We start from the raw sequence: 27322 nt of genomic DNA on the forward strand, positions 1-27322 counted from the left end.
AGTCCACTAAATTAGCAAGGTGCTTGAGCTTCAGCCCAGAATACGTCATTGGATTGTGCTGTTTGTATTGTCTTCCATCACAGGACCTCCTCTGAGGGAGAAAGGTGAAGTAAATGAAATGCAAGCAGTGGCTGACTCCCTAAAGACAAAACTTGCTTTTTCCAGAGAACTTAAATATTGAAGTCTTAATTGGACATGACAAATCTTGATTCTTCGATGAATAAAATCCAATAGATTTTGGACTTTTAAAAGCTTTTCTACTGGTTCAGGAGTTGACCATGTTTATCATGCTGGAGTGTGGTTTTTAGAGCAGGGCTTGACCATGTTCAGATGTTGGAGTGTGGTTTAGAGAACAACATGGGGAGAAAGAGCCAGTTAAGCAAAAGAAATTGGGTTGCGACTGTTTGTTTGATCACCAGATTGTGGTTGTTGTTTTGACTTGGCTGATGTATTTGATTTTGAGGGTGGAAGTGAACTCTTCTATGAGTATGTTAGATTTCCCTGTTGTGTCTTGAAAATTGTTTAAGAACAGATTGTCCTTAAGGAAACAGGTTAGCAAGTAATACATAGCAGAGCCCTGGTAAAAACAGAGTTTAATTGTTTTAGAAGAATTCACTGGTGGACATTTTAAGGGGAACCAAGTATACCAGTGGTGAGGACTTCCTCTGCCATCTCTAGTCATATGTTTTTCTTTTCTGTCCCTTTGCCTTTGCCCTTGAGTCCTTAGAAGCACAGTATACTACGAGCTATATATTGTGCTTATTTACTTAATTACATTTTTATGCTTGATTTTCTAAATATTTGTGAAGAATGGTCTGATCATTAGGTTACATTAAAAATCACCTCATAGTAAAAAATAATGTATATTTATAGAGGACATCGATGTTTAAAGACAGTTTAAAATTTATGTACTTTCGTTGGTAAAATCCAAGGCAGTAGCTAAGGCATGTGCTGTTATTTTCACTTTGCAAAGGAGTGTAGACATAGAATTCCATTATTTTCTCAAGTGCCTGTAGCTAGTTAGTGCTTTGTCTGTGACCTACTCTACTATTATAGGGCCGTGTCTGTACTATGTCTAAGTCCCCCACACTTGAACAGGGAAAGGGAACTCCCTTTTGTAGAGCTGTCTCACACTGTCTTCAACTGAGTCTTGAGTTAAGTTTTTGCTTTCTCTCTCCCATCCTCCCTTTCCCCACCTTCTCCCTTTGGATAGAACCTTGAGTTGCATTCTTATTAGAAAGCTACAAATGGGGCAGGCAGTTTAGGTTTCTTTGCTGTCTTATATGGGAAAACCATGTCTCTGTAAACTTTATCTCAGGAAAAGCCTAGGACTGCTAAGTCTTCTGTGGAAGTTCTCAATTCTCAGATAAGGCTTTTCATAGAGAAGCTCCTGCATTCTCCCCCACATCTTACCCTCTGACCTTTCCTCCTGCCTTGTGTGTCTGCCCCCACATGTTCCCACTGATTTTGAGACTTTTGTCCGAGCATTTTTTTCCTCCAAGTTGTTTAAGGACAGACTTAGGTGGCAGAGATTCAATTTGCACAAAACCAATGCATCTACACACTCATCACATATTTTCCAGCTCTTCTTGATCTCAGTTGTATCAGCCATTGGAGGAGATGCTGCGGGAATGGAATGTGTAGCTGACATGCTAAGTGCCATTAAAGATGACATAGTGTAGTGAGGTAAATGTCTCTCTGTTTTTCATGCAGTGCATATGGTAATGTTCTAGATATGTTGTAGGAAGTTAGATGAAAGTCTTTGTCTCAGGAAGCCAAGGATATCTGTTTAGGATTGCAGGTGCTCTGCATGTTCAAGAAAGGCTTGGGCTTCTCCATGAAAAAAACAAACAAAAAAAAAAAACAAAAAAAAAACAACAAAAAAAAAAACAACCAACCAACCAACCAAACAAACAAACAAACGGTAGATAAGACAGTCCTGGTAGAGAGGGATGAATGAGCCTGTCCCTGGCACCTGGAAACAGAGTTGTGTAAATCGACAGAGTGGCATTCGACTAAGTAAAGAAAAGCAAAAGTTCTCATCAAAATACAGATGCCAGTCTTAAAAAAAATTCTGTGTAACCAAATTAGCCAAAATATTCTTAATGACACACACACACACACACACACATACACATACACACACACACACACACACACACACACACACACACACACACACACACACAAATAGTGCCTGTCTTCAAAACTTACTTCCAAGCTATATCTACCCAACAGGAAGCTACAAGCAGAAAATCTAACATAGAGACCAATGGAACAGAAGAGGTATTACAGCAGGTACTCTGTGAGTTTATAGCCAAATGATGCTTCTCAGAATCATGAAGAACATCCATTGGAGCAAAGACATTGTCTTCAGGAAATGGTGGGGGGAAAATGGATATTTGTGTATAAAAAAAACTTGGTGTCTATTTCTCACTAAAAATTCATTAAAAAAATCAAATAAAATTGGATCAAAGACCTAAATATGCAACTTAAACTGTGAAACAGCTAAAGAAATCATATGGAAAACAATTCAACACATTGGTGTAAGTAAAGGTATTTTTTTCTAATGAAACCCCCAAGGCAAAGTCAAGAAAAGTAAAACAGAAAAGAAGAGATAATCTCAGAATCAAGGGCAGCACAATAAAGAACAGTAAATGAAGTGAGGAGCTAGATAGACAACCAGAAGAGTGAGAAGCACTGCAGCCAGGTATCTGGGAAGCGCTTCATAGCTAGGATACATAAGACCTCAAAAGAAAGATAGGACTTTATCCCTAAAAACATGGAAAATGACTTAACTAAATATTTATCAAAAAAGATGAGCAAATAGTCAACAAATATATAGAATACTTTCAACCTCACTCACTACTAGGGAAGTACATGTCAAAGCAACCGTGAGCTACTATGTCACCTATTAAAATAGCGATGAGAGAGGAGCAGTAATGGGTGATAGTGAGCTTGCAGCAAAGCTCAACTTTTCCAGTGTGTTGCTGGCAATGCATATTCATACACACACCTGAGCAAGACCTTGTTGTGGCTTCCTCAAGCTAAAAAAATGACCCGGAGATCTCATTAGTGAGTATATTACCACAGAAATAGTTACATCAAGAAGATATCTAAACTCACATGTTTATTATACCATATTAACAGCTTTCAATATATGAACACAATGAAAGTGTCTGTCAGTGTGAGAATGGATGGAAATGCACAGTGCATGAATAGGTATGTAAAGAATAAAACATTTGCAGCAATATGATTGGAGGATATTCTCAGCAAAGATACAATAATGCACATACATGCTTTTACTCATTTGTAACAACTAAAATAAAGTACTCTCATAGAAAATGCAGTGGAATGGGCTCATCTGATTATAGAAAGGGTCCTGTGGTGAGGAGAAGCTGAGAGATGAGGGGCATAAAAGTATAGGTAAGATGAAGACGGATTTACCACTTCATAGCATAGAGACAAAGTCTACAGTGATCTCTGGTCTCTGATCTATTTCAAAATAATTTGGTCCAAGACTTCTTATTTCCTTATTATAGGAAAGGTTTTGGTTTGAAGAAGTGGAAAGGATAATTACCCTGATTTCATCCTTTCATATTTATATACATATGCAAGATTATCATGTACCTATAGACATATAATAACATGGGTTATTCTGAGCGTCTGGGCTAATATCCACTTATCAGTGAGTGCATATCATGTGTGTTCTTTCATGATTAGGTTACCTCACTTAGGATGATGTCCTCCAGATCCATCCATTTGTCTAAGAATTTCATAAAATCATTGTTTTAATAGCTGTGTAGTACTCCATCATTTAAATGTAACATATTTTCTGTATCCATTCCTCTATTGAGGGACATCTGGGTTCTTTCCAGCTTCTGGCTATTATAAATAATGTTGCTATGTACATAGTGGAGCATGTGTCCTTATTACAAGTTGGAGCATCATCTAGATACATGCCCAGGAGTGGTATTGCTGAATCTTCCAGTAGTACTATGTCTCATTTTCTGAGGAATGGCCAAACTGATTACCAGAGTGGTTGTACCAGCTTGTAATCCCACCAGCAATGGAGGATTGTCAGTTTGCAAAACACATGAAACTAAAGAATAAGGAAGACCAAAATGTGGATACTTCGATCCTTTTTAGAAGGAGGAACAAAATAACCATGGAAGAAGTTACAGAGACAAAGTTCGGAGCAGAGACTGAAGGAGTGACCATCCAGAGACTGCCCCACCTGGCGATCCATCCCATAAACAACCACCAAACCTAAGGACTATTGAGGATGCCAGTAATAGCTTGCTGACAGGAGCCTGATGTAGCTGTCTCCTGAGAGGCTATGGTGATGCCTGACAAATACAGAAGTGATACTCACAGCCATCCATTGGACGGAGCACAGGGTCCCCAGTGAAAGAGCTAGAGAAAGTACCCAAGGAGCTGAAGGGGTTTGCAGCCCCCTTGGAGGAACAACAACAATATGAACCAATCAGTACCCCAAAGCTCCCTGGGATTAAACCACTAAAAAAAAGAAATATCTGGCTGAAGGTCACTCCTTCAGGTGGGTCTCATGGCTCTACTTGCATATGTAGCAGAGGATGGCCTACCTTGGTCCTGTGAAGGTCCTATGCCCCAGTATGGGGGAATGCCAGGGCCTAGAAGTGGGAGTGGGTGGGTTGTGGAGCAGGGGGAGTAGGGAAGAGAGTAGGGGATTTTTGGAGGGGAAACTGGGATGAGGATAACATTTGAAATGTAAATAAAGATAATATCTAATAAAAAAAATTCTTATTTGATGTTACTGCTAAGTCTACCCTTCTGGCATGTGGCTTTGCCCATAGTTGCTACTCAAGTATCATGTATTTAAAATAAAATAAAAAAAAATATATATCTCAAACAAAGACACCCCCCCCCAAAAAAAAAAAAAAAACCAAAGCAATTACATGGGTTAGAGACGCTGTTTGCATCCAAAAGATATTAATTGATCAGTGTATCTGGGGTGGTAGGACTATAACCCAAGTTTGTCATTTTTCTCTCTATTCTTAAAGAAGGTTCATCTAGCTGGAGAGTTTCTTCTTTCCAGAATATGAACCTATCAAATCTCTGGGATCTCCAAACAAGGCTTGTCTCGAGCTTCCAATATTCCTCTAAACTCCAGCTTGATGGCCAGGGGATGTGCTGGTTGCCAGTATGAGGCTTGTTTCTGCACTGTCTGTTTTATCCATTAGAACATATATGCTTTCCCTTGGCCAACACCACATTGGTTACATTACCATAGTCTTGCACAATCTTGTGAAATCAGGGAGCGCAGTCCTCCTGCCTTGCCCTCCTTTTTAAAGATGGTTTGGTTATGCTTATGGGGTGGAGTGTCAGGGTGTTTTCAGTTTGACAACTCCATAGATAGTGCTTTGAAAATACTAGCTTGGGAAAAATGGAAACCACTTAGAGACCATGCCTTTTGTCTAAATATGAGATAACTACATTAAGAATACTGTCTTGGTAGCAGTAGAGGTGAAGAATAGTGAATGAAGTTTTCAAAAGAGGGTAATTTGATGTGGCTTCCTTGTATTCAGAGCAGATGGCTGGAACAAAGAAGATAGGCATTTTTCAGAGTGTTTGATGAGAGGAAATGGCAATGGAGTAAACAGAAAGACAGAGGACATGGAATGAGGCCAGCAGGTCTGCGGCTAACATAGCTAAGTCTGGTTTGTTGAGTCCTGGGCTGTAAATCCAGTCTGTGGTACTCAGCTGATCACTGAGTACATGGAACATACATGGGGCAGGATCATTGAGTTCCATGATAGCATCAGAGTCAGTGCTGCCTGGAAGTGGCATATTCACTTAGTTTCCTTTTTCTGGTACCCAGTTATGGTTACCATGGCGGCAGTGATGCAAGCAGAGGAAAGTGGTTGCGGAAAGTGGCAAAAATGACCTGGTTAAAGACAGTTTCGGGAACCTTCTGCAGCCTAGTGAGGCTTACAGAAACCCTGCTGGATGGTTGTTGACTTGTGTTTGATTTTGAAGCGACTGTTCTTACCATGGTTGGAAATCCTTTGCCTCCATCTCGCTGAGCCTAATGTTCCTGTTCTCCAGCTGAGAGAGACTAATTCACCACCTTGTGTTGTAAACACTCACTCATTTTAACTGATTACACCTCCAATGATTCTCAAATCACTAAAATTACTAATTGCTATTCCTTACACATCAAAGAGTGAATCCTGAATAATTAACCCCAAATAAAATTAGATGAATTGGCCCTTTTAATTAGAGTCCCTGCTGCTGTTTGTTCTGAGCTTCCTTTTCTTACTGTTAAGAGACTTTTAGAATGATTAAAACTGTTTAAGGCTTAAACAGCCAGTGACCTTTTAATACAATATAAATCCATGAAAGCAATATTTCAGCTAGCAGGTGGTGAAGTAAATTTTTAGAGCAAGTACCTGTCAGCTCCAGTATTCCTGTGGGGGTAAATGCATGCCAAAAAACAACCACCTTGAAATGAAATGAGTGTCTCTATTTGATTATTTTTATAGCATTTATGCATTTGCTAAGCTTCAGGCTTGATGAAATAAATGGCAGGGTTGAAGGAGAGTGAGTAATGGCTGGCATCATTTTATATAAATAGTAACGAGAATTTCTCAGCAAGAAGAACTTCAAGTGCGTAGAAGATGAAGACTGGAGAAATTGCAGAAGGCTCCTAGGCACGCAGCCATTTATGTCTGGATTTCCTGAAAAAGAGGAAGAGACAGCAGCATGGAGAAGTGGAGTGCTGTGGGACTTCTGGGTCGTGGTTATGGACATGGATTCCCAGCCTTTCCCTGCTGCATTCAGACTGCAGATCTTTCCCGTGTTCCTTTCTTCTCCATGGACCCCGGGTTGTTCTTTTTCAGCCTTCAAGAGTTGTAAGAGGGGCCAGTTCTTCAAAACTCCCCAGATATCTCAATTCTTCACCTCAAATCTGCTCTGGAGCCTTCTAAACTCTGTCCTATGCTTTGAGCTAAGGAGATTCTGAGTCAGAATATATATTCTACACAATTTGACTACTTGTAGCCAGATTTTCTACACTAGAAGGAAAGTCTCTATAACCTGATGTGATTGGGTTAATTTAAGTACTTTTTTCTTTATAATTTAAAAGTAAACTTTAGCTTCCCATGGGGAAACAATTGCAGGTTTTACAGAAACACTGACAAACTAATTTCAAGGACTCTTTTTTTTTTTAAACTTAACCTACCCAAATATTTGCAACTTGTATGATCAGAGTAGGTCTACATAACACAAGGAATTAACCAATGCAACTTAATAACTTATGTAGAATTTTTTCAGATGTGATCAGGTGCCATCTTAATGTGTGTCTTTTGATCTCAATTTATGTTGAGAATTGGCTTTTGTCCAATGTTTCTTCCTATTTCTAATCTCAGATAATTTTTCATGGTGATCAGTGATGCTTACCTGGAAATAAGACTCAGAGTCTCCTAGGATACTTTGTAAAATACTTTTTTTGCTCCCTAAGCAAAGGTTCTGGCTTTAGAATTACAGAGTAGCACCTTCTATATTCTATGTGGTAGATGGCAATATGTATTGGTTATTCTTCATTAATGTATTCTTATTCTTAGAACCAAATCAGTAACATATGTATATGTGTGTATTAGTTAGTTTCTATTTTTCTATAAAACATCATGACCCAAAGCACTCTGGGAATGAAAGGTTTGTTTCATTTATACCTCTATACAAAGTCCATCAGTGAAGGAAGTCAGGGCAAACACTGAAGCTGGTTAGAATCAACCTGGAGGCAGAACTGCTTTCGGGCTCTGTCAGGGAGCTATGTCCTGCTTTGTTCCTTCCAGCTCCCTCAGTCTGCTCTCTTATGTGCCCCATGTACCTCAGGACAACCTTCCCAGGGACAACATCTCACACAGTGGGCTCAGCTCTGCTCTCCCTGTCATGAATCCATCAAGAAATAGCTCTACAGCCAGGCTGATAGGCCAATTTTATTATCACATTTTCTTTTTACCAGTTGTGGTTCCCTCTTCCTGGGTTACTCTGGCTTCTGTCGAGCTGACAAAAACAAACAATAAACAAAAACAAACCCCAAACCGCCAGACAGCACAACATGTAAACAAGCATGCCTGTGGGTATGGAGGGACAGGTAGAAAAGAGATGAAGAACCTGAAGAGAGGAGGATGGCAAGAACCGTGTGCAGGCAAATAACAGGACTTACAAAGAGGGCGGAAAGAGGAGTGGTCCTCTACTCCTAAGTCTACCAGCGAGTTTTCCTTTTGATGGCAATATGTGTGTAAAAATAGAGTAAATAGTGAAATTATAAGATCCGGTGCAAAGCTTTGCAGTGTCCTTCTGGAATGGCTGCTTTTACTGAATAGGACTTCATTGACCTGTCTGCTCTTTGGGTAAAACGTGATTGGTGGTGCTTTTTATTCACTCCCTTTCATACAGTAAAGTTTAAAATACAAAATTAAATAATGAAGTGTGAAGTCAGATTGCTTCCACATCTGGAGCACTGATGTTTCGGTGAAATTCCTAGAAGATCAGTAGAACTTTCTGGATACTCATTGATCATGGGTGTTTTTGCAAGTCTAGTCTCAGATCTTTGATTATTGAAGAAAAATCCAGAGCAAATGCAGATGTTTGCAACCCTTCTGGAGGATAAAATACCCTCAGAACAGAAAATAATTTAGGGTTCCGGACTTGCCATCATACTTGGCAGACAGACTCGGTAATTTAAATTGTAAACAATCAGAAGGAAGTTAAGCAACAAGAGCAACAGCAGCAGTAAAAACAGAACCGACAGGGCCATTAAAACTGAAGTCCTCTGCTGCTTGGTCACCAGGACCATAACCCCTGGACCACTCATGTTAGTCTGCTAGGTACAAGTTTTGCTATACCTTACATTAATAATTAGAATGGGCAAAACTTGACTATAGACAATCACATTATTTCACAGTTCACTTGAGTTTATATTAAATATGTATGTACAATTTCTACATTCACTATAGGGAGTATGCAGTAAAAAATAAGCTCATGATAAATTATTCAAAAAACAGGATGTAGGGCTGCAGCTATCTCCTACCTGGCCCAGTTGGGGAAAACCAATAGATAGGTAGTAAAACTGGGAGCAGAATTTGTGCAGTTGTGGTTCTCAGTACCTGGTCATTGTTGGTGAGGATGGCAAATACAGGATCAACAGAGCTACAACTCTCTTCGTTACCCATGGATGCACTGTGTGGAGGACCCGCTGTCGTGCAGGCTTCATGCTGTCCTTGAAGAGATTCTGCCTGGCATGGCCACTACTGGTCATCTTCAAATGGGTGGGATAGTTCGGCAAGATTCATTCAGCACAGTAATATTCACTTGCCAGTTTCTGAGTTATAAATTAAGATTTTTCTTGTTGCATTATTGTTTTTGTCTTTTGATGTTGGGTTGATTTTTATCCATAACGACTTTCAAATTTTTATTTCGTCTTTTCACACTGAGAATGTTCACGTTTTAGTATTGGGGCTGAGGGTGTCTCAGTAACTGGTAGAAGACTAACACATCCAATTCAACCTGCTGTCCTGTTTACTTTTATTGTTAATGTTCATGGACATGGTGGCTGTTTGGATCGCAGTTGCTCTGTTTTTGTGAGACAGGAAGCACCTGGGACATTTGTGAGTGCATGCGACTCTAGTCTACTTCTCAGAAGCATGCTCTTCTTCACCGTGTGGATCGTGTGGAATCTGTTCTGTGTTTTCTCCTGAGAACTGGAATCTTTACAGCACGGTGCTATGTGATAGAGATGTGGGATATGCTCCATCAGCCATGGTACAGCAGGGTCTACCTCTGGGTGGAGAGGTTATCTGTGAGTTTAGGAAGAGTTCTGATGAAGTTAGTGTAGTCCCAGAAGTTCAGTATTAGCTAAATATGGAGAGAGACTGTCCAATTTAAAAGTGGGGAGACGTCATCTTTTTCAAAGATAATAAATCTTCTTGCTTTCAATCCGAGGATCTCAAAGAGCATTTTGAGCTGAGTTATTTAGAAAGATGCCCGCACATTACATTTTAGCTTGGGTAAATATAGGGATGCATTAAAATTAAACTCTGGCTTTGAGGAGATTCTGCGATTCATTTCAAAGTATCTTCCTTCTGATTCTTAAAAATGGCAAAGTTACAGTTCATATTTATTGCATAGAATTAAAGATAAACAGAGAAAAGAGAAAGCAGCGTTTGTTGTGCCATGAGCTCTGGGTAACCTCTGGCAACATCTAGCCATGTAGAAAGCACCGTGCTGCAAGCACCCTTCGGAGCCTGGCCTTCGTCTCCTCTACTTGGTAATCTGCTGGTTCTTCCTCTCCTGCCCCCAGATATTCTGTGACTCACTCCCTTACTCCATTTACATTTTTGCCCAAATGCCACCCTGGTGAGGTATTTCTCAATCCTGTTCTTTAAAGCTGCAACACCCTGCTACCATCCCAGCTATTCCCCTTCCTTCCTCTGCCATTTCTCCTCGTATGTATTGCTACTTGACATTCAACTCATATTATCTGTTTATTTCTTAATCATTCTTTTTTACCTGCTCCAGTGCAGGTTTTACAGGGGGCAACATTTCCATTTGTTTTGTGCGTTTACCTGTTTGTACCTTTATATGGCAGAGCCTAGAGAAATGACTGGTGCACAGAGGGCACTGAGTAAATGATAGATGACAGAAACAGAAGACACCATCAGCTGGGTGGCTCTCCGGCTTTCCAGTGTGGGAGCAACTGCAGTCACTGTGTAAGCAGTGCTATACTGAGGAGCATTATTCAATTATTGAATGTGACTATTTCGTAATTAAAACCTATAAGTACAATTGAGGGTTTCATACCATTTGCCATATTTTGTAAAGGGACCTGCCTACTAGGATCACATACAGCTCTTTACCGGCTTATTTTCACATGATATTTCCAGTTGGTGGATGGTGTTTATAAATCCTCATATGATGATGTTGAATGTGTATTTTTGATCCATACATGTGTGAGGGAAAGAGCAAAGCAGGGTAATTCCCATCTCTATCACCTCAGACACATTTTCATTAGTTATCTTAACCCTAGTGTTTTCTTAAAAATAACACTGTCTGGTAGAGTTCTAAGTACAGTCCCAATTAGTAATTTAGTTAGTTAGGTGAAGAAAATGAAGATTGAAGGATAGAATATTAATTTTTCTAATATCTTGCCATGTTTGTTTACACGCCCACATTTTAGATTGCCCAGATAGCAACTGAAAGAACTTTAGTCAGTGTCACTTATCTCCTTATTCATGGTGAAGGTAGGTTCTTCAGGAGAGGGATTGGTGCTATTTTCATGACAATGAAGACAAGACAGCCAGCACTAGCCATGAATGGCCTTGAGAGTGAACATTCCCCAATGAGTTCTCACATAGGGAGAACATGAATTCAGGCTCTGCATATTAAGGGTTCTGTGACACTCAGTCTTTGTGTGGGTCTCTGACTATTCTTAGGTATTGTGCACATGTCACATCCTGTCCCCTCTCCATGTAACTTCATTTCACGAGCCACCACACTCTGTGAACCTTGCAAAATCTGGTGTGTTCTGTTATGTGGCGTTGAGAAGAGTCTTCCAGGCTACTAGTATCCTGCCAGACCTAGAAACCAGACACGGTATTAAGTCTGAAAGAAGAGATTCAAGAAAACACTGATGTATATACTTCTTTCTTGGACTGAGATTCACGAAACATAACGGTCCACACAGGGCACTGAGGGAGGAACATCACACGTTCAAGCCCAAAGATGGAGACCATGTTACAAAGAAGAGGGAGGGAGAGAGGGAAGACCGAGATTCACATAGGAGTATCTGGATCGATGAGCCTGGCAAACTCCCCTAGTCAGTTAAAAGACAGGAGCTGGATAGAGTGAGGAAAAGCTTCATTACTTAGAGAAGCCACACATTCCTAGCTTCAGTTTTGAACAGAGGTGTTCATAAGTTGAAAAGGCTGAGAAGGTCATTCAATGGATGAGAAAGGTTTATTTTCTTGGTCTGTCACATCACAGCACTTTCTGATGGTTTCAAGGCACTGCTCAGCTAAATATCTGATGAAGACATAGGCTCCTCATACCAGTTCATTTCATGGGCTTACCCGATTAGGATGCCCACCAGCTCTCTCCTTCCATTCTCAGATGCATGTGTGGCCACTGTCACTGTGGCATTCAAAGGTGCTTCCTGTCCCCTAAAGAACTTAAAACAAATTTAAGAGTCTTTGGAGAGCGAAGGAGAAGGATCTAGGTGCCCCCTTTTCCCAGTTTGAAGTAAGAGGGAAAGCATTGATGATTGCAGCAGTGAAAAGAGAAGACTTTGTTATATTCTTGCCTCCAAGTCTGCTCTCTACTGGCACAGTTCAGCTTCTTAAAGGCCGCTTACCATTTTTCACCCTCTAAGGAATTTATTGCCATCATCTCTGTGATAACATACATTTTGTAGGTTTATCACACATCTATCATTGAGTATGTTTTTCTATTGGATGTTCATCTATACATCAGAATTATGGCATACAGATGATGACAAAGAGTTGTGCAGGTTCTTCATTCCAGTTCCTACAGCTAGGGCATTTCTCCTCCAGAGCATCCCCTTCCAGTACCTCCCCCTTTCGTGCCCACCCCATTGCTGCATTAGCATGCAAGTCCCAGTATAGGATGTAGGAACCGAAACCTAGATGATTGAACTTAGTGAACTGAACCCTTGGTTGTAGTCAGTGGTTGATGGTTAAGAGGTTAACAGCTGGCTTCTTAAGAACCTACATCATCTTTCTTAGAATTAGGTTCTTTGTTGTTTTCATATTATTTCTTTGTTAAAGAAGTCAGTTTTTCTTTCTCTTTAATCCTTCTGGGATTACCATCAGCCTGTGCATCTCTTTAAGTTCTTATAGACAAACAGGATAAAGGAGAATATACTTAGGAGGTATTTCAGAGACAGAGTTGTACCTTTATTTTTAAAATTATTTCTGTGATATTTTGGTTTACTCATATGCATGTTATGGGCCTTTTGAGTCACCCTATATGATAGGGATACCAAGAGTTCAGGCAGGTTTGAGAATGTCTGATGGTCTGATAATTTGAAATGCCACATAGAATCTGGTCAATTACACATTCCCCTCCATACTGCGTTATAGAGGGTGGGAGAAGACAGAGTGATTGCTAGAATCTAAACTTAGGTTGTGAACAACCACCTAGTCATGGCTTCATGGCTCAATACCTTGTGAATTAATTTTTTTCATTCACTCTGTTTTAAGGTAGAAGAGGACTCTGTTGTAGTGCATTTTCCTTCAGAGTTAATGAATACTTTCCATGAGCTGTGTAGCCACCCCAGCATTTCTCCATTTTAGCTGCATGTGGAGTCCCCTAGATCAAAGAAACACTGATGCCACACATTTATTCCAATCCCCAGGATTCTCATCCAATCAAATCCAGAGGAGGTAGTTTGGACAGCCATCGGTTTGATGGCTTTCTTACAGATTCCAGTGTGTGGACAAGGGATAGTGAATGGATAGTTTCAAATTATAATGCTAAAATGGTAAGGAAAGACTTCGAGACAAAAGAAATCCCTATACAACAGGAGTTTGGAACCTTTCAAATCCTGGGGTTCTCCAAAGGATGGAAGGTACTTTGCCGAACTCAGTGAAACTTGAACTATGTTCCAGGAGCCAATGCCACTGAAGTTACCTAGGCTTTTTAGAAGCACAAATCATTGGTCCTTCCTTAGAACTACTACATTAAACGTCTTTGGAAGTGCCAGCCAGAGGTATGAATTTTATAACTCCTCTCTGAAATCCTGATGGATTGTGAACATGGACCAGCGTTTGAGCAAGGTTATATCATGACTTGGGGGTGGGGGTGATGATAGCCTGGTAAAACTGAATGGCTCTAGAGACACTGTCCTTGGCTGTTGTGGCAGGGGTTAGATCTGACAGCTCATAGCTACTCCTCCCAGTGTAGCAACACCACCAGGTGTTTCAGAGCCCAATAGGCTACCATCATTTGCAGGATACACCTTTGCAGTTTTAGACTTTCTTTCCTCTGAGATACCCAAGTTGTCACATTTTTATATTATTCAAAAGTTAATAATTTGCTTATGGAATCTGATTCCTATAGCTTGGTGCCATGGTGACAGGCGAGGAAGAAGCACTTACATGTAAGGGATACTTCTAAATGAAACATCAAAACTACATTTTTAAAGGGAGAACAAACTGCCTTTTAAAATGGTAAAAAAAACAAAACAAAATAAATCCAATGTTTTTTTCTAGTATATCTGATTTTTAAACAATTTTAAATATTTTATAATATAGTCATACAGATTTGTATGTTTGCTTCCCACATCGGTGGTTACATATGGTAGTAACCTGAGCCTTCTTGATGACTGTGTTGTACTTAGATATCTAGATCATCTAGTTTCTGTTCAAGTGTCCCCTAATCTGTTCTCTGGCCATTTATACACACAGTGAAAGCTGAACTCGCAGGCTGTGTGTCAGACCTTGCTAGTTTTCCTTACGCTCAGTGTTATTTGGAGTTTTATGTTATTTGCTATGTTGTCGATGTTTATATTCAACATGACTTGTGTGCACATATTCTCCTGCCTTACTACCTGGAATGGGCTTGCTGTGCAGGTCATACTGTCTAAGGTGATGCTAGTACAGCCCCCATTTTCCCTACCTGGATTTAAGCTTTATTTTATGTTAACTTCCAAAAATGTGTCCTCATAAATGAACCTATTACCCTTACATGTATACAAATCTTTTCTTCTTCTACTTGATTAGGATTTTATTAGTGCCATTTATCAATTCTAATAAAATTCAGTATCCATAATTATTATTCTAAGAAGTCCTTTGCCTCTGTTTAATGTACTTGACCTCTCTATACTAACTTTAAATTATGAAATCAGGTCTTTTATCTTATGAAAGCTAAGGCTAACAATTAATCCAACATTATCTAAGTAAGGGAAATTTTCTATATAACTCAAACAAGTGGGTCTAAAACATTGACAATAAATTGCCAGCCAATGTATCTTTTAAAGAGTTCTATAACGTCTCAGACGTGTTAACCTCTCATATGTGTCCCCTTCCTGTAGGTGATCTTCTCCCACCGCCACCACCACCTCTAGAGGATCCTGGTACCATCCCACCTGGTCCCGGACACTTCCCTCCTCCTCCACCACTGGATGAAGGGGCTTTCAAAGTGCAGGTAAGAGCAGTGATAGAAGTCAGGTTTATAAGACAATGCCAGGAGGCCTGGTTTCTGTGGGTCATAAGCATTTATCCAGAGTATAGAAGGAGCTTTGAAACACACAGGGACTTAGAGTTCTTTAATGGGAAAGGCCCAAGCTACACGTGACAGAGTCCTGTTGGCTTACACTTTGAAGTGCTGGACTATTTTACCTACCGATTTCATTTAAAAACTGAAGTTGATTTTTTTTTCTTTTATGAAATACTGTTTGAGAAGTCCACTTTTTTTTTCTTTTCTTTTCTTTTCTGTTTTTTTTTTTTGAATAAAGCCAGGCCTTTAAAAAATATCTTTTCTTTCTACATTTAAGCTATGGATTCTATATGAGAAAGAGTAATAGTTAAGTCTATGCCTTATCAGTGTGAGCGCTGAATGGACAACAACCTGTTTTCACTAAAATAATACTAAGACGCTGTAGGGCCTTCTAGGTGTCTTCGACGAAGAATGTTATAGTTGTGTATCGTTGATATGTAAGCATTGTGTCCTGGAGAGGACAGATTGCAGAGTAACTAACTCCAGCTCAGTGCACAAGTGACAAGAGAAGTATTTTTGCTCTGCAGCAAGGTGACCTGTGACCAGCCACTCCACTTAAGGCTGAAGACTTCATTCAGGATTGAAACATTATAACATCATAGACATTGCCATTCTTAGATAAGATAATATTAATATAGATACACTGGAGACAACAATCAAGAACTGGTCTTTCTCTAAATTTCTCGAAATGCTGATTGTCAGATGAGGTAGCAGAGTGTCTGGCACTTGCTTCTCTCAGTGAGGCATCAGCATCTTGTGAGTTACAACACAAACCAGATACCTTGTGTTAATGTTGGTGTCTGGTGATGTCTGTGTGCTTTATTCTGTTGTTGTTTTTGCCTTTGTATATGTCCCCAGCGTCCCATATGGAATGTGAGGGAGGAGAAGCTGTAAAGGAGAATGGCCTAGGCTCTCATCTGTTTACTTCTTTCTTTTAAAGTTTAGGTTGGGAGAGCAAAGCAGAAATTATTCATTTATTTCCCAAATAGTCTTTGTTCCTATGCAGATGTTATTTGAGCACTGGAAATCCTATAATACAAACAGCAAACATAGATTATGTGCGATGGAACTTCCATGTAAATAGAGTACAGTCATTGCACCCCTGGCTGGGGTGTGTGCCAGGCGGGCAGGCAGGCACAGGGTGGCTTTTAAGAGTAACTTGGTAAGTATAGCATCATCAGGACAGTGCCACTCAACAAAGGCTTACAGGAGAAAAGACATTATGAGCCAGATGCATTCCTGAAGAAGTATGTTTTCATGAGGTTTGGCCATGTTTTAATAAACTATTTTTGTTGTCTGCTTTTATATGCCTTGTTTTGTGTTGTGGTATGTCTTCCTATATTGGTTAATGGGCATAATTTTAAAATTCTCCTCTGTTTTCATTCCTGGATTCTTACTAAGTCTGTTGTGGAATATTTTGAATATTTGCCTTGCCGAGGTCTGAAGGAGTTGAGAACTAAGTTCTAAGTTAGTGATTGTGGGTAGATCCGTGAGTGCTGGTGATGCTCACAAATAAAAAGAAGGAAACCACACCTTAAAACATCACAGCACACCAATGCCTCTGAAAATTCTGGTAGTGATAGCTGGGTGATAGTTTGATATTCCTGCCAATATTGTGCAAAGCAACTCATAGCAATGATAATATTAAGATCAATATTGATAGAATATGAAGCTGATAATAATAAAGTTGACATAGATACTAGGTGAAGTTACAATCACAATAACAGTAAAGTCTTGTCCATGGATTCTATTTAAATGCCATCCAACCCAAGGACAGAGTGTTTTTATATTGATTGCTCCTTGCTTTACTTTGGTCTTTGTTGCATAATTTTCATTGTGAATATCTTTTATATCATTTAAAAGCTGTATTTCAGTTTATGCTTTTGTAGGGACTACGAATGTATCTTCTTTCTTGATTACTGTTTCAGAGAGTTGGCTTTTAACATAAATAACCTTTATATGTAGATTTTATATCATGAAATTTAATTGAATCTATTTATTAATTCAATATGATTTCTACAGTTTTCGGGTTGTCTCTGTGTGTGATAACCTTGTGTCTGAAACAGGGACAATTCATCTTCCTTCTTTCCCAGTCTAGACCCTCTTTAATTCTTGGTTTTGCCTGATTCCTCTGGTAGGGCTTGTAGTTCTGTGGTGAATGGCGTTAGTGAAAGTGGCTTCCTTGTGCGGTTCACAGGGCTTTCATGAAAATGACAAAAAGTCTCTTTCTCTGAGGACTTTGTTCTGAAAATGTACTCAAGCCATGGCTTTGTTTTTGAAGAGGAAGGAAATAAACAAGAAGCCTGTTGCCATGTTGGCTTGTATTCTCTGTAAAACAGAAGGGATGAGGATAAAAAATAAAGCAGTGTTTGCCAAGTGGAAAAGGACAAATCTGGTAGGGAGAGGGTGTTGTTTTTGAGGTTCTTCCTATGACATTCTTGGTAACTTAGAAATGATGCCTTGGCCACTCTTGGGCCATAGTGAGTTGGACTTGACAGTGGTTGACCCTGCTCCTACTGTACAGCAGCTCCCTTTAGACAGAGCTCAGGGTGCCTCAGTCTGATCACTGGGAACAATTTTGCACATTTTTTTCTCTCAGCTCTGGTAAAACCTCATTGTGCCAATTCCAAATCCAAACTGGTAAATGTGTGTTTTGTGTAGAAGTCTGTTTATATTTCCAGCCAGACTTTCAGCCTAGAGCCAGAAGACTGCCTACTAACTTGGACTTTTGCAAGGCTGAAACATACCACCTCCATGTCATTGACTCCAACTTGATATTCAGACTTCTAGATAATAGCACCCTCTGAAGGAATCAATTCCCAACCCTCTTTGGAAATGGGGAGACTGAGGCCTAAAGAGATATGTGTAGAGATGGTACTTCTGATAGAACTCTCATCAGGAAGTCTCTCCTCCTGGCCATAAACCCCCACCCCCCACCCCAAGTTGATTGTTTTGTATGCTTGTCTTAGCCCTCTCTGTAGCTAGCTTAAGGCTCCATGATGGAACTGCTAAAAACAGGTTCTGTTGGAGTTTTGCTTGGGTCTTTATTTTGATAAATGCTTTATATATTTTTGTACAAAAGCAAATATTTAGTGTAAAGAATTACCTTTCTTTTGAAAATGCACATTTTTATAGTAGAGATGAATCTTTGAAGACAAATGAGAGATTTGGTTTTCTTTTCCAGAATAAATTTAACTTTTATGCCTATAAAGTTTGACCTGACCCCTTGTTAGTCCCTTCATTCATTTGTCATTCCTCATTCAAAGGAAACTGAATACACTCCATAAGTAGACATGTTATGCTGTAGGGATGTTAGCCTTAGGACTGGGCTTTCTCAGTAGAGTGATCCAAGTGTTAAGTCTGTGACACTATCTTATCACTTTGCTCTAATTGGGTGTCAAAGTTTGCAATTTGTCTTTTGGTGAGCCTCATGAACAGGTGCACAGTATTGCTTATCATTTTTATGAGAGGACAGAATATCTTTCCTTAGGTCTTTTGAAGTATGTTTTAAAGTGTCTTATATTCCTAGCAATTGGACTTATATTTTTTAGGTTTTTCTATTGTTTCAATCAGTAGAGCTTATTTAATTAATTAATAGATTAATTATGACATCCTGGGTAAAGTTTCCCCCTTACTCTTCTCCCTCTGGCTCCTCCTTTATACTCCTCTACCCCATCCCCTTTCCATATCTTAGTTTCTCTTCAGAAAACAGCAGGCCTCCCACAGATATCAAGCAGCCACGGCATATAAAGTAGTAAGACTAGGCACCTCATCTCCTATTATGGCTGGACAAAGCAACCCAGTAAAGCAAAAGTTGACAAAAGCAAGCAACAGAGTCAGAGACAGTTCCATCTCCCACTGTTAGGAGTCCCAAAACAAGACCAAGCTACACAACTGTAACTTGGCCCTAGGTCAGACACATGGAGACTCCATGGTGGGTGCATTAGTTTCTGTGTGTCCGTATGAGCCTAGATTGGTAATGCTGTGAGATTTTTTGTGGTGTCCTTTGCTCCTCTAGCTTCTGCAATCTTTCTTTCACTTTTTCCACAGGGTCTCTGTCTCTGTCTCTGTCTCTGTCTCTGTCTCTGTCTCTCTCTCTCTCTCTCTCTCTCTCGGTCTCTGTCTGTCTGTCTCTCTCTCTCTCTCTCTCCTTCTTTTTCAAGAAAAATGCTATAGGTATAGTGAGGAAATGGTGAAGGATAAGGAGGTAGATGAGCTTCAACACACACACACACACCCACACCCACCCACACCCACAACCCCCCAACACACACACACAACAAGGAAGGGGCAAACCAGATGCAGATGGTTGCTTGGTAGGCTTCCCAAGCATCTGGGGGACAACCTGGCACTCTGGATGACACTGGCTTGATCTTTTCATGACCTCCAGTAAAGACCTTTGACTAGGCCTTGCATGTGGTCTGGCCCTGCAGCTTGCTTTGCTTGCCTGTTGTTCAGCAGTTGCCATCCCCTGGTTAACCTGTCTCTCTTGTGCTTACTTAGGCCAGATGATTATGCGTGCTAGTGTCAAGTTAGTTTCTCTACGGCAAAATATTTTTTTTTCAGCACTGTTTGTTTCAGCTGTTAAAATTTTCATATTCAAATGCAATGTTTCCTTTTAATATTTATTGTTAGTGCCTGTCTTCCTATACTTTTGGAAAATAATACACAAATAGATAATGGGGGCTGGTGTGGATGTGTGTGTGTGTGTGAGAGAGAGAGAGAGAGAGAGAGAGAGAGAGAGAGAGAGAGAGAGAGAGAGATGTAGTGTCCCACAAAATGCTGATAAACAAAGCTGTGGAAAGAGGCTGCCGTTTCTAAGGATAAAGTGAACACAGTATTGTGAACTATGAAGAAACCTAATTCAAGTCTGAAAGTCCAGTTATTATGTTATTATATATTTAAGCAAACTCACCTTTTTTGAAAAGAGTTTACAGCCAGTATATGTGTATGATGGCTAATAATCACCTTCCTGTTTCCCATTGTGCCCATTTTTAGGCATAATGACCTCAGGTCCACAACCAGCCCACTTTCATTTGTGAACCCACAGTGACTGACAGCTCCCTGGATCATGTTTGGACGGAGCTTATCACAGAGGTTGCCTTTACCTCTGTCCATCAACATGATGAGGGAAGAGGACTCTGATGTCGGAGCACATTTATGCTATTGAGCCTGAGAATGTGGTAGTGGGGAGTGTGTGATCATGAGTGGATGTGGCATCCCACTCTGAGCCATGTGCTCTTTTCATCAATCGAAATATATAAGAAGGCTGAGGATGCTCTGTGCTTTGTGACCCTTTACCCTCTTCCTTCTAGATCAGTGGATGAAGAGCAGCAGTAAGGAGGTTGCTTGTGTCATAATTTCTCCCTTCCTGTGTGCGTGTGTGCATGTGTGTGTGTGTGTGTGTGCGAGTGCGTGTGTGTGTGTGTGGCCAGACTGTTGGGTTCTTTGCCATTTTCTGATCTGGGCCAATATGATAGCTAAACATGTATGCCAAACATTGCTTTTAGCTCTGCTTCAGACTCTGGTTCGGCATTTAGATGTGAGCAGGTAGATTTGGGGATTCTGTTTTTGTAAAACCGTTTTGGACATCAAGTCCAGTGTTAATAGGAGCTACTCTAGTAATTGCTTTATAATAATTAATCTTTCATGTGGTGTCTTCCTCCGCCTTCTTCCTTTTCTTCCTCCTTCTCTTCTTCACTTTTCTTCCTTTTTGAAGGAACTAGGGCTTTATACTTGCCAAAAAAAAAAAATATGCTACTGGTGAATAGTATCCTCAAATCTTTCCTATTTTTCAGATCTATTCTACTGGGTATGGTTGTATACACCTATAATCACATCCAAGGTCTTAGGAGTCTAAGGAAATATTTCAGGCCAGTCTGGGATAGATAGCAAGATCCCATTTCAAAGTCAAAACTAATGATTAATTCACATTAGGTAAGCTTCTTGCAATTTGATCCTGAAATATATATGTAAACCCAGCTTCACCAATCTGCTACCTTAGACAATAACCTAAGATACATCCATGTTGACAGTGAGAAGAGCTTCATCAATGAGTAGTCAAAAAACCTTTGGGGGAGTTAGTCCTGGCCAATAGAGGTTTATTGTGAGATAACCAATGAGTCTGGCCCTCACCCATGGCTTCTACCTAAAAATTGAAAACCTTCAATAGACTCCAGAGTTCCAAATCTGTCATGTCATGCAGACCATGACATTGTGGCATTTGTTTACTGGCTGTTACGTGCTTCCTACTCTGCTGTCTTCCCAGAACCTGGTGTCTCTCCTTTGTTTCCCCTCACAAGTTCCTTCCTTACAGCATCTTCTTTCTCCCTATTTGTACATTCCGTGCCCAATGAGATGCCTTCCTTTAACCCTCTCTCTTCTCTTACTAGGAGCAGGGATATGAAGGGTTCAGCTCAGCGGTTGGTCACCTGATAGCTGGATCTGGTGAAGATCCCTTCTGTGGTTAACAACTGCAAGGCCCATCATTGAGAAGATAATTCCCATTATCTTCCACAGTCCTCTTCATGGAAAAACTGTCTTCAGATTCGAACTCAGTTCATCTCAAAGTTTTTCCATCATCTTATTACGAGAGTTACATTTGGTTCAACACACTGTCATTTTCTGCAATCCTGCATTGAAATCCCCGGGTCCTTTGGTCATTGTGTACATGTCCTGTTTTTTCCTGTATTCATCAGCAAGGTCTTTGGGCTTGAGAATGAGTCTGATTTGTTCCAGCCCATTTATTTTACTGCCCATCATTTCGGCCTATTCATAATACAAATGACTCATTGCTTTTATTCTAATTTTTTCTCATTACAGCTAAATGTCCCTAAACAGTTAATGTTCAAAAAATTGTTATTTCCTTCCTGTGCTTCTGTACTGCCAGCCACATGGATTTTCTTCTTTTATTGAACTGTTCAGGGGACACCATGACTTATCTTACTTACTCTCACAACCCAGTGACTTCTCTGTATGATCTTTGCTGTATTGATATGATGCTTCCATTCTTAAACAATACCAAGTTAAATTTCCTTGTTTTATGTTTGCTGGCTGATACTTGTTTATCTATTGACTGGCCAGTATTTTTTTTTAATTAAAAGAAGAGCTGTACTTTATTTTCCACTGTCTTGTTCATGGTTTCGACCAGTCCTGCCTTCTTGTAATCCTTCTCTGTTTCTGTCATGACATACCTGATGCACCATTGCTCAATGATAAAAAGCTCCCGTGTGATCCTTGGGAACATGTTTACAGCTTCACCTGCAAAATGACAAGTTGAAGAATATTTTCCTAGAAAACCATTCTGTCTAGCAATGTCTACCTCATTGTAAATGCTACCTTGAAATCCGACTACAGAGATAAGCAGCTACTGCTGCTTAATGTTCCCTTCATCTGATGTATGCATCTTCGTGGAGTGATGCAATTAGTCCTGGACATTGATCCTGACTTTCTGCTATATTCTATAAAGTTAGAATTGCAGCATAGTATAGAGAAGTCCTACAGAAGTAATTTGATATCATAAGTCACCAACTCCCTGATTTATCTGTTCCTATTCTAACCAGTTCTTGTTCTGAGGGAACAGGAGGCCTACATTTCTCAGCTGGCCCACCTGTTCATACCACCCCAGTTACTAGAAGAGCTGGTCACTAGCTCCGTGACAGGCTTCTGTGTTCCTGGGTGTGTGTTCTTCCCATTATCTTCCATTTCATTTCCATTTTAGTACCCACCCAAAATATGATGATTTAGCTCCTATGTCATCCATAGTCCTTATTTTATTGGAAGAATATAGATTAGGAACTTAGTTGATATTCATAGATTGGTTGTTGATTGTTTGATTTCACAGTAGGAAACTTGGAAAGCAGAGAGTGCGCTATGTATCACACTTAACCTTTTGCTGCTAGTGTGAGCTTGCAAAGAGTTTACCATGTACTACTTTTGCTGGCATGGGGTGATAAAGATAGGAAATGGGAGAGGAAGTTATATAGTTCTTGTGCAAATCTAGGTTTTCTATTTTTCCTGTTTTGCTACTGTTTGGAAAGTACAGCCTCCGTTCATGGCAGCCTCACATGTGTTTCCTTAGTGCCATTTCAAAAAGGGGGAAATAAATATGGCATTTTTTTCATAGTGAGAATAGTAAAATCACGAAGATTTCCCCTTTTTCTGTTGGTGAAACTTCAATCGCACTAGGCACAGATTCCTCTACTTCAGCTATGTGTGCCAAGGCAAAGCACACAGAACAGCATACTAGAGCTGTAAAAACCAGGATAACAAGAAATGCTACAGAACCCTTACATTGCACAGTAGTAGGGAGGCCTGGGAGCCAGTGACTCTGCTACTCCACACTCAGTGGCCTGTTTACCCAGCTAGGTATTGTCTTCAGACAAAGGACGCTCTGGACTTCCTATACAGGGAAGCTGTATTTCTTTGATAAAGCTCTTCCTTCCACATAACTGTGCATGGTGAAATTCACCCTGAGTGTCTTACAGTCCCTACACACAGTTCTAATAAATGAATTGTTCTCTTTGGCAGTTAGGATGGCATTTGAGGAAGTTTTGTAATCTAAAGCTTTATGCATTATTAGAGAGCAATAAAAAGCTGTCTGTTCAAGCCTATGGTGATCTGCTATGGACTCCAAAGGGTGGGGCCCAACTGTGCAGCAGAAGAAACAGTAGTAGATCTTGTAGTGGCCCTGATGGCTGCCATTGGTAATTCTGGAAAAGAGAATGGTTTCTGGAGGATGTGGAGAACACAGAGGCAGGATGCTTACAGGATTCTTGCTTTCTTCTAGGTGGGTGGCTTGGCTTGTTTTTGTGTTTGTGGAATGAGAATATTCTCTGAGGCAAATGTTAAGTGTGTATTTCTAGAAGAGATGTTGATAATAATCCCTCATCAATGAACAGTTCTGTGCAGTCTCCAGATAGTATTGTGGCAGGAGGGTGAAAATAATGCCTTGATAAGTCCTGGATTTTTTTGTATTGCTATTGTTCTTTAATTAAATGTGTATTAAGCTCCAACAAGGCGCTATGAAGAATGTCAACTTACAGATGATTTTCAGCATACTCAGAAGATTTATAAACACCAATAAATGGAAAGTCACAGCCCCCCTCTGAGGTGGTAAACATATTTGTTCTTCCTACAAATGAGAAGTGCAATAGGCTGTACTCAACCCGACCAGGACTGAGGGTGAGAATTGAGAACTGTTGAACAGAGAGAAAAGCATTTTCCATCACTAGGAATTGGATTAGAATGTATTATTAAGGAACTATGCCTAAATGTGCTTAGAGTTGTGAGGTTTTAATTAAATTGTTCCAGTTACTGTTAACATTTGGGTTAGAAAGAGGCTGCCAACGTATGACACTATGTTTCAGATTTAGTGTCGAAAATAATTGGGAAAGAGACAGAATACTTGATACTGAAGAATTTAGATTTGTTCACTCTATGGGAGGTGCTAGGGATGTACCTTCTAATAGATATCTCAGCTATTTCTACAATCAAAGATGGTATATGTTCCCTTTGAAACCCAATTCTTGCTTGTCTTTGTTAACATAGCCTTTCCTTGGAACCAGGACTTTTCGTTTACACAGTAACCATTTCCAGACCTTATTTAGTTGGTACAGTTACAGAAGGCCTGTCACATGCTTAAGTTCCTCTCCTGTCACCTGGTCTCCAAGTTATCTCCTCAGGTTGTGATATTATTCCCCTGTTTCTTAAGTAAAAACCAAAATGAAGAGCACATGGATTTGTTAAGAGTATGTGCCTTTAAATCCTTGCCATTTAAAGCCAGTGGGACTTAGATTCCACCTTAAGTGTGAACAGCAAACAGGAGACTTAACTGAGAAAGTTAGTTGAAGGCAAATATGTCTACAAATAAAACTCATGGCTGAAAGATGGGAGCGGTGGAAAGTGCAGGTGGAATGACCAGTTCAGGCTTTCAGTTTTCCTTTGTTTGGTGTCTTTATTCACACAGACTCAGCACTGAGCCCTTGCCAAGAGCACAGTAGGTCTTTGATTATCATTGACTCTCAATAGTCTGTGAACAAGGAAGCATTTGTCAGGAAGGACTGCACTGCAGAGGCATGGGCACCATTCAGACTCAAGGAAGGATTTATAAGTTGAGATGAGAGTAGTGAGACTTGAAGACTCCATCCTCTAGGATGGCAAAGTCACCTGTCATGGCCACCTGTCAATTTGTAATGTACCAGCTAGGTGCATGCTCCAGTCATGATTGTTGGACTCATTGTAGAATCATACTCATTCCTGACTAAGGGGAGATCAGATAAGTGTTTTTCTTATTTGTTCTCAAACTCACTTTTTATCAGTGGTAACCTTGGACATAAAAATAGGAATTTCTGTTGGGAGTGTTAATGTAAACTATCTGAGAACTTCCTAAAATATATGTGATTCATACCATGTGTTTGTTCCCACATCAACACGGAATCCCAAGATGCAATTACCCATGCCCAGTCTCTGCTTCGTCATGGGGCTGTGTTTATCCTTTAGCTATCTGCATTTGGGAGTAGGGCCAAGCACCCTGTAAGATCCGCACATGTGCACAGTGTGATCGATCACACACGACCCTTTGAATCTGACCTTGGTGTCGTCTCTCCCAAAGCACAGCCCTGTTGCACACACAGTACATTGCACTGTTCCCCCAGAATCCCCTGTTCTTCAGCTGAACACCTTAAATGGTCTTGTCCATCCAAGGTCAAGACTTTTCTCCTTCGTCCATGCAGCTCTGTCTGTTTTTCATGCTTTCTCTCTTCTCTCTGTTTTTGATTTTTTTCATTTCATGTCTTTTGTCTCATATTCTTTCCCACTTGAAAACTTCTAATGAGATTTGCGGATAAAACCACAGTGGGAGGACTGATCCTCCCTTCTTTCTCTGTCCTCCTCTGTGCCTCTTCTCCGTCCCTTCTCTTTCCTTTAAAGGCCACCACTTTCTACTTTGCCATCTACATTCTTGTCCATCATGCCAGTACATTCTTAATATTTAATAACATTTATAGAAAAGTGAATGGAAACTATCTTACATTAGGTATTGGTTGTTAGAGAGAGTGGTATCAAAGCTAGGGTTTTTGTTGAAATTGAAAGTCTCTCTTTCTTTGTCTCTCTCACTGTCTGTCTGTCTGTCTGTCTGACTGTCTATGTGTGTATATAATCCAGAACTAAGTGATTCTCGTAGGCAAATAACTGACTTGAGAAATACATAACTGACTAAGTTATCTCCAGGAATTTGCTCATATATCCCTCCCCATCTCTGGAACCCAGATTTAAAATAGATGGTGGTATCCAAATTTTGGTCCCCTTGCTTCTGGGATGCAATGACTACTCTTATGTCAACTTAACATCCAAGATAGAGTTATCTGAAAGGAGGGAACCTTAATTGAGGAAATGCTTCTATATGACCCAGGTGTAAGGCATTTTTAAAATTAGTTATTCATGGGGGAGGGCCTATCCCATTGTGGATATGTCAATCCCTGGGCAAGTAGTCCTGGATTCTATAATACAATACACCAAGCAAGCCACGGAAAGCAAACCATGTCCTATACATCAGATTCTGCCTCTAGAATACTGTCTGTCCTGCTTAAGTTTCTATCTGGAGTTTCTTCAGTGTGGAAGCACAAACCTGATAAACCCTTTCCTCCACAAGTTCCTTTGGTTATGGTGTTTCATCAAAGCAATGGTGACCCTAACTATGACATGGGGCAAGAACTTTACCAATTTTGCCATTTCCCATATCAATGGAGCTTTTCTTTTTATGTGATTACATCTATGACCTCATTCTTGAAAATTTAAAAAAGCTCATTCAATCTCAGCTTGACTGTAGAAAGGATCTCCCCTATTTTCCAATCCATTTTGATGTAAACCAAAGTATAAGGGCTTAGCAGAGAGACATTTTCGGCTCGAGCTCCAGCTGTACTTCCTGTTTGGATAGACTGTAGTGCTTCCCTCTTGGTCTTTGGTATTCTGTTCAGCATGCACAGTAAACTCCATGGATTTCTAAGGCTGCTAGGATATTTGCTGAGATGTTGCTGAAGCTTTC

General features: G+C 40.1%; 1 protein-coding gene across 9 annotated transcripts in view; it reads left to right on the top strand.

Annotated features, from left to right (window-relative positions):
* Window positions 1-27322, top strand: part of Lpp (LIM domain containing preferred translocation partner in lipoma) — a 599229-nt gene that overhangs the window by 253233 nt on the left and 318674 nt on the right. For all 9 annotated transcript variants that reach the window (NM_178665.5, XM_017316922.2, XM_030249029.1 and 6 more), the window contains one exon: window positions 15095-15207. In NM_178665.5, the coding sequence (NP_848780.3) occupies window positions 15095-15207 (113 nt within the window). The remainder of the gene's footprint in view (window positions 1-15094; window positions 15208-27322) is intronic.

The sequence above is a fragment of the Mus musculus genome, chromosome 16 (genome assembly GCF_000001635.26).
Source record: "Mus musculus strain C57BL/6J chromosome 16, GRCm38.p6 C57BL/6J".
NCBI classification, from domain to species: Eukaryota; Metazoa; Chordata; class Mammalia; order Rodentia; family Muridae; genus Mus; species Mus musculus.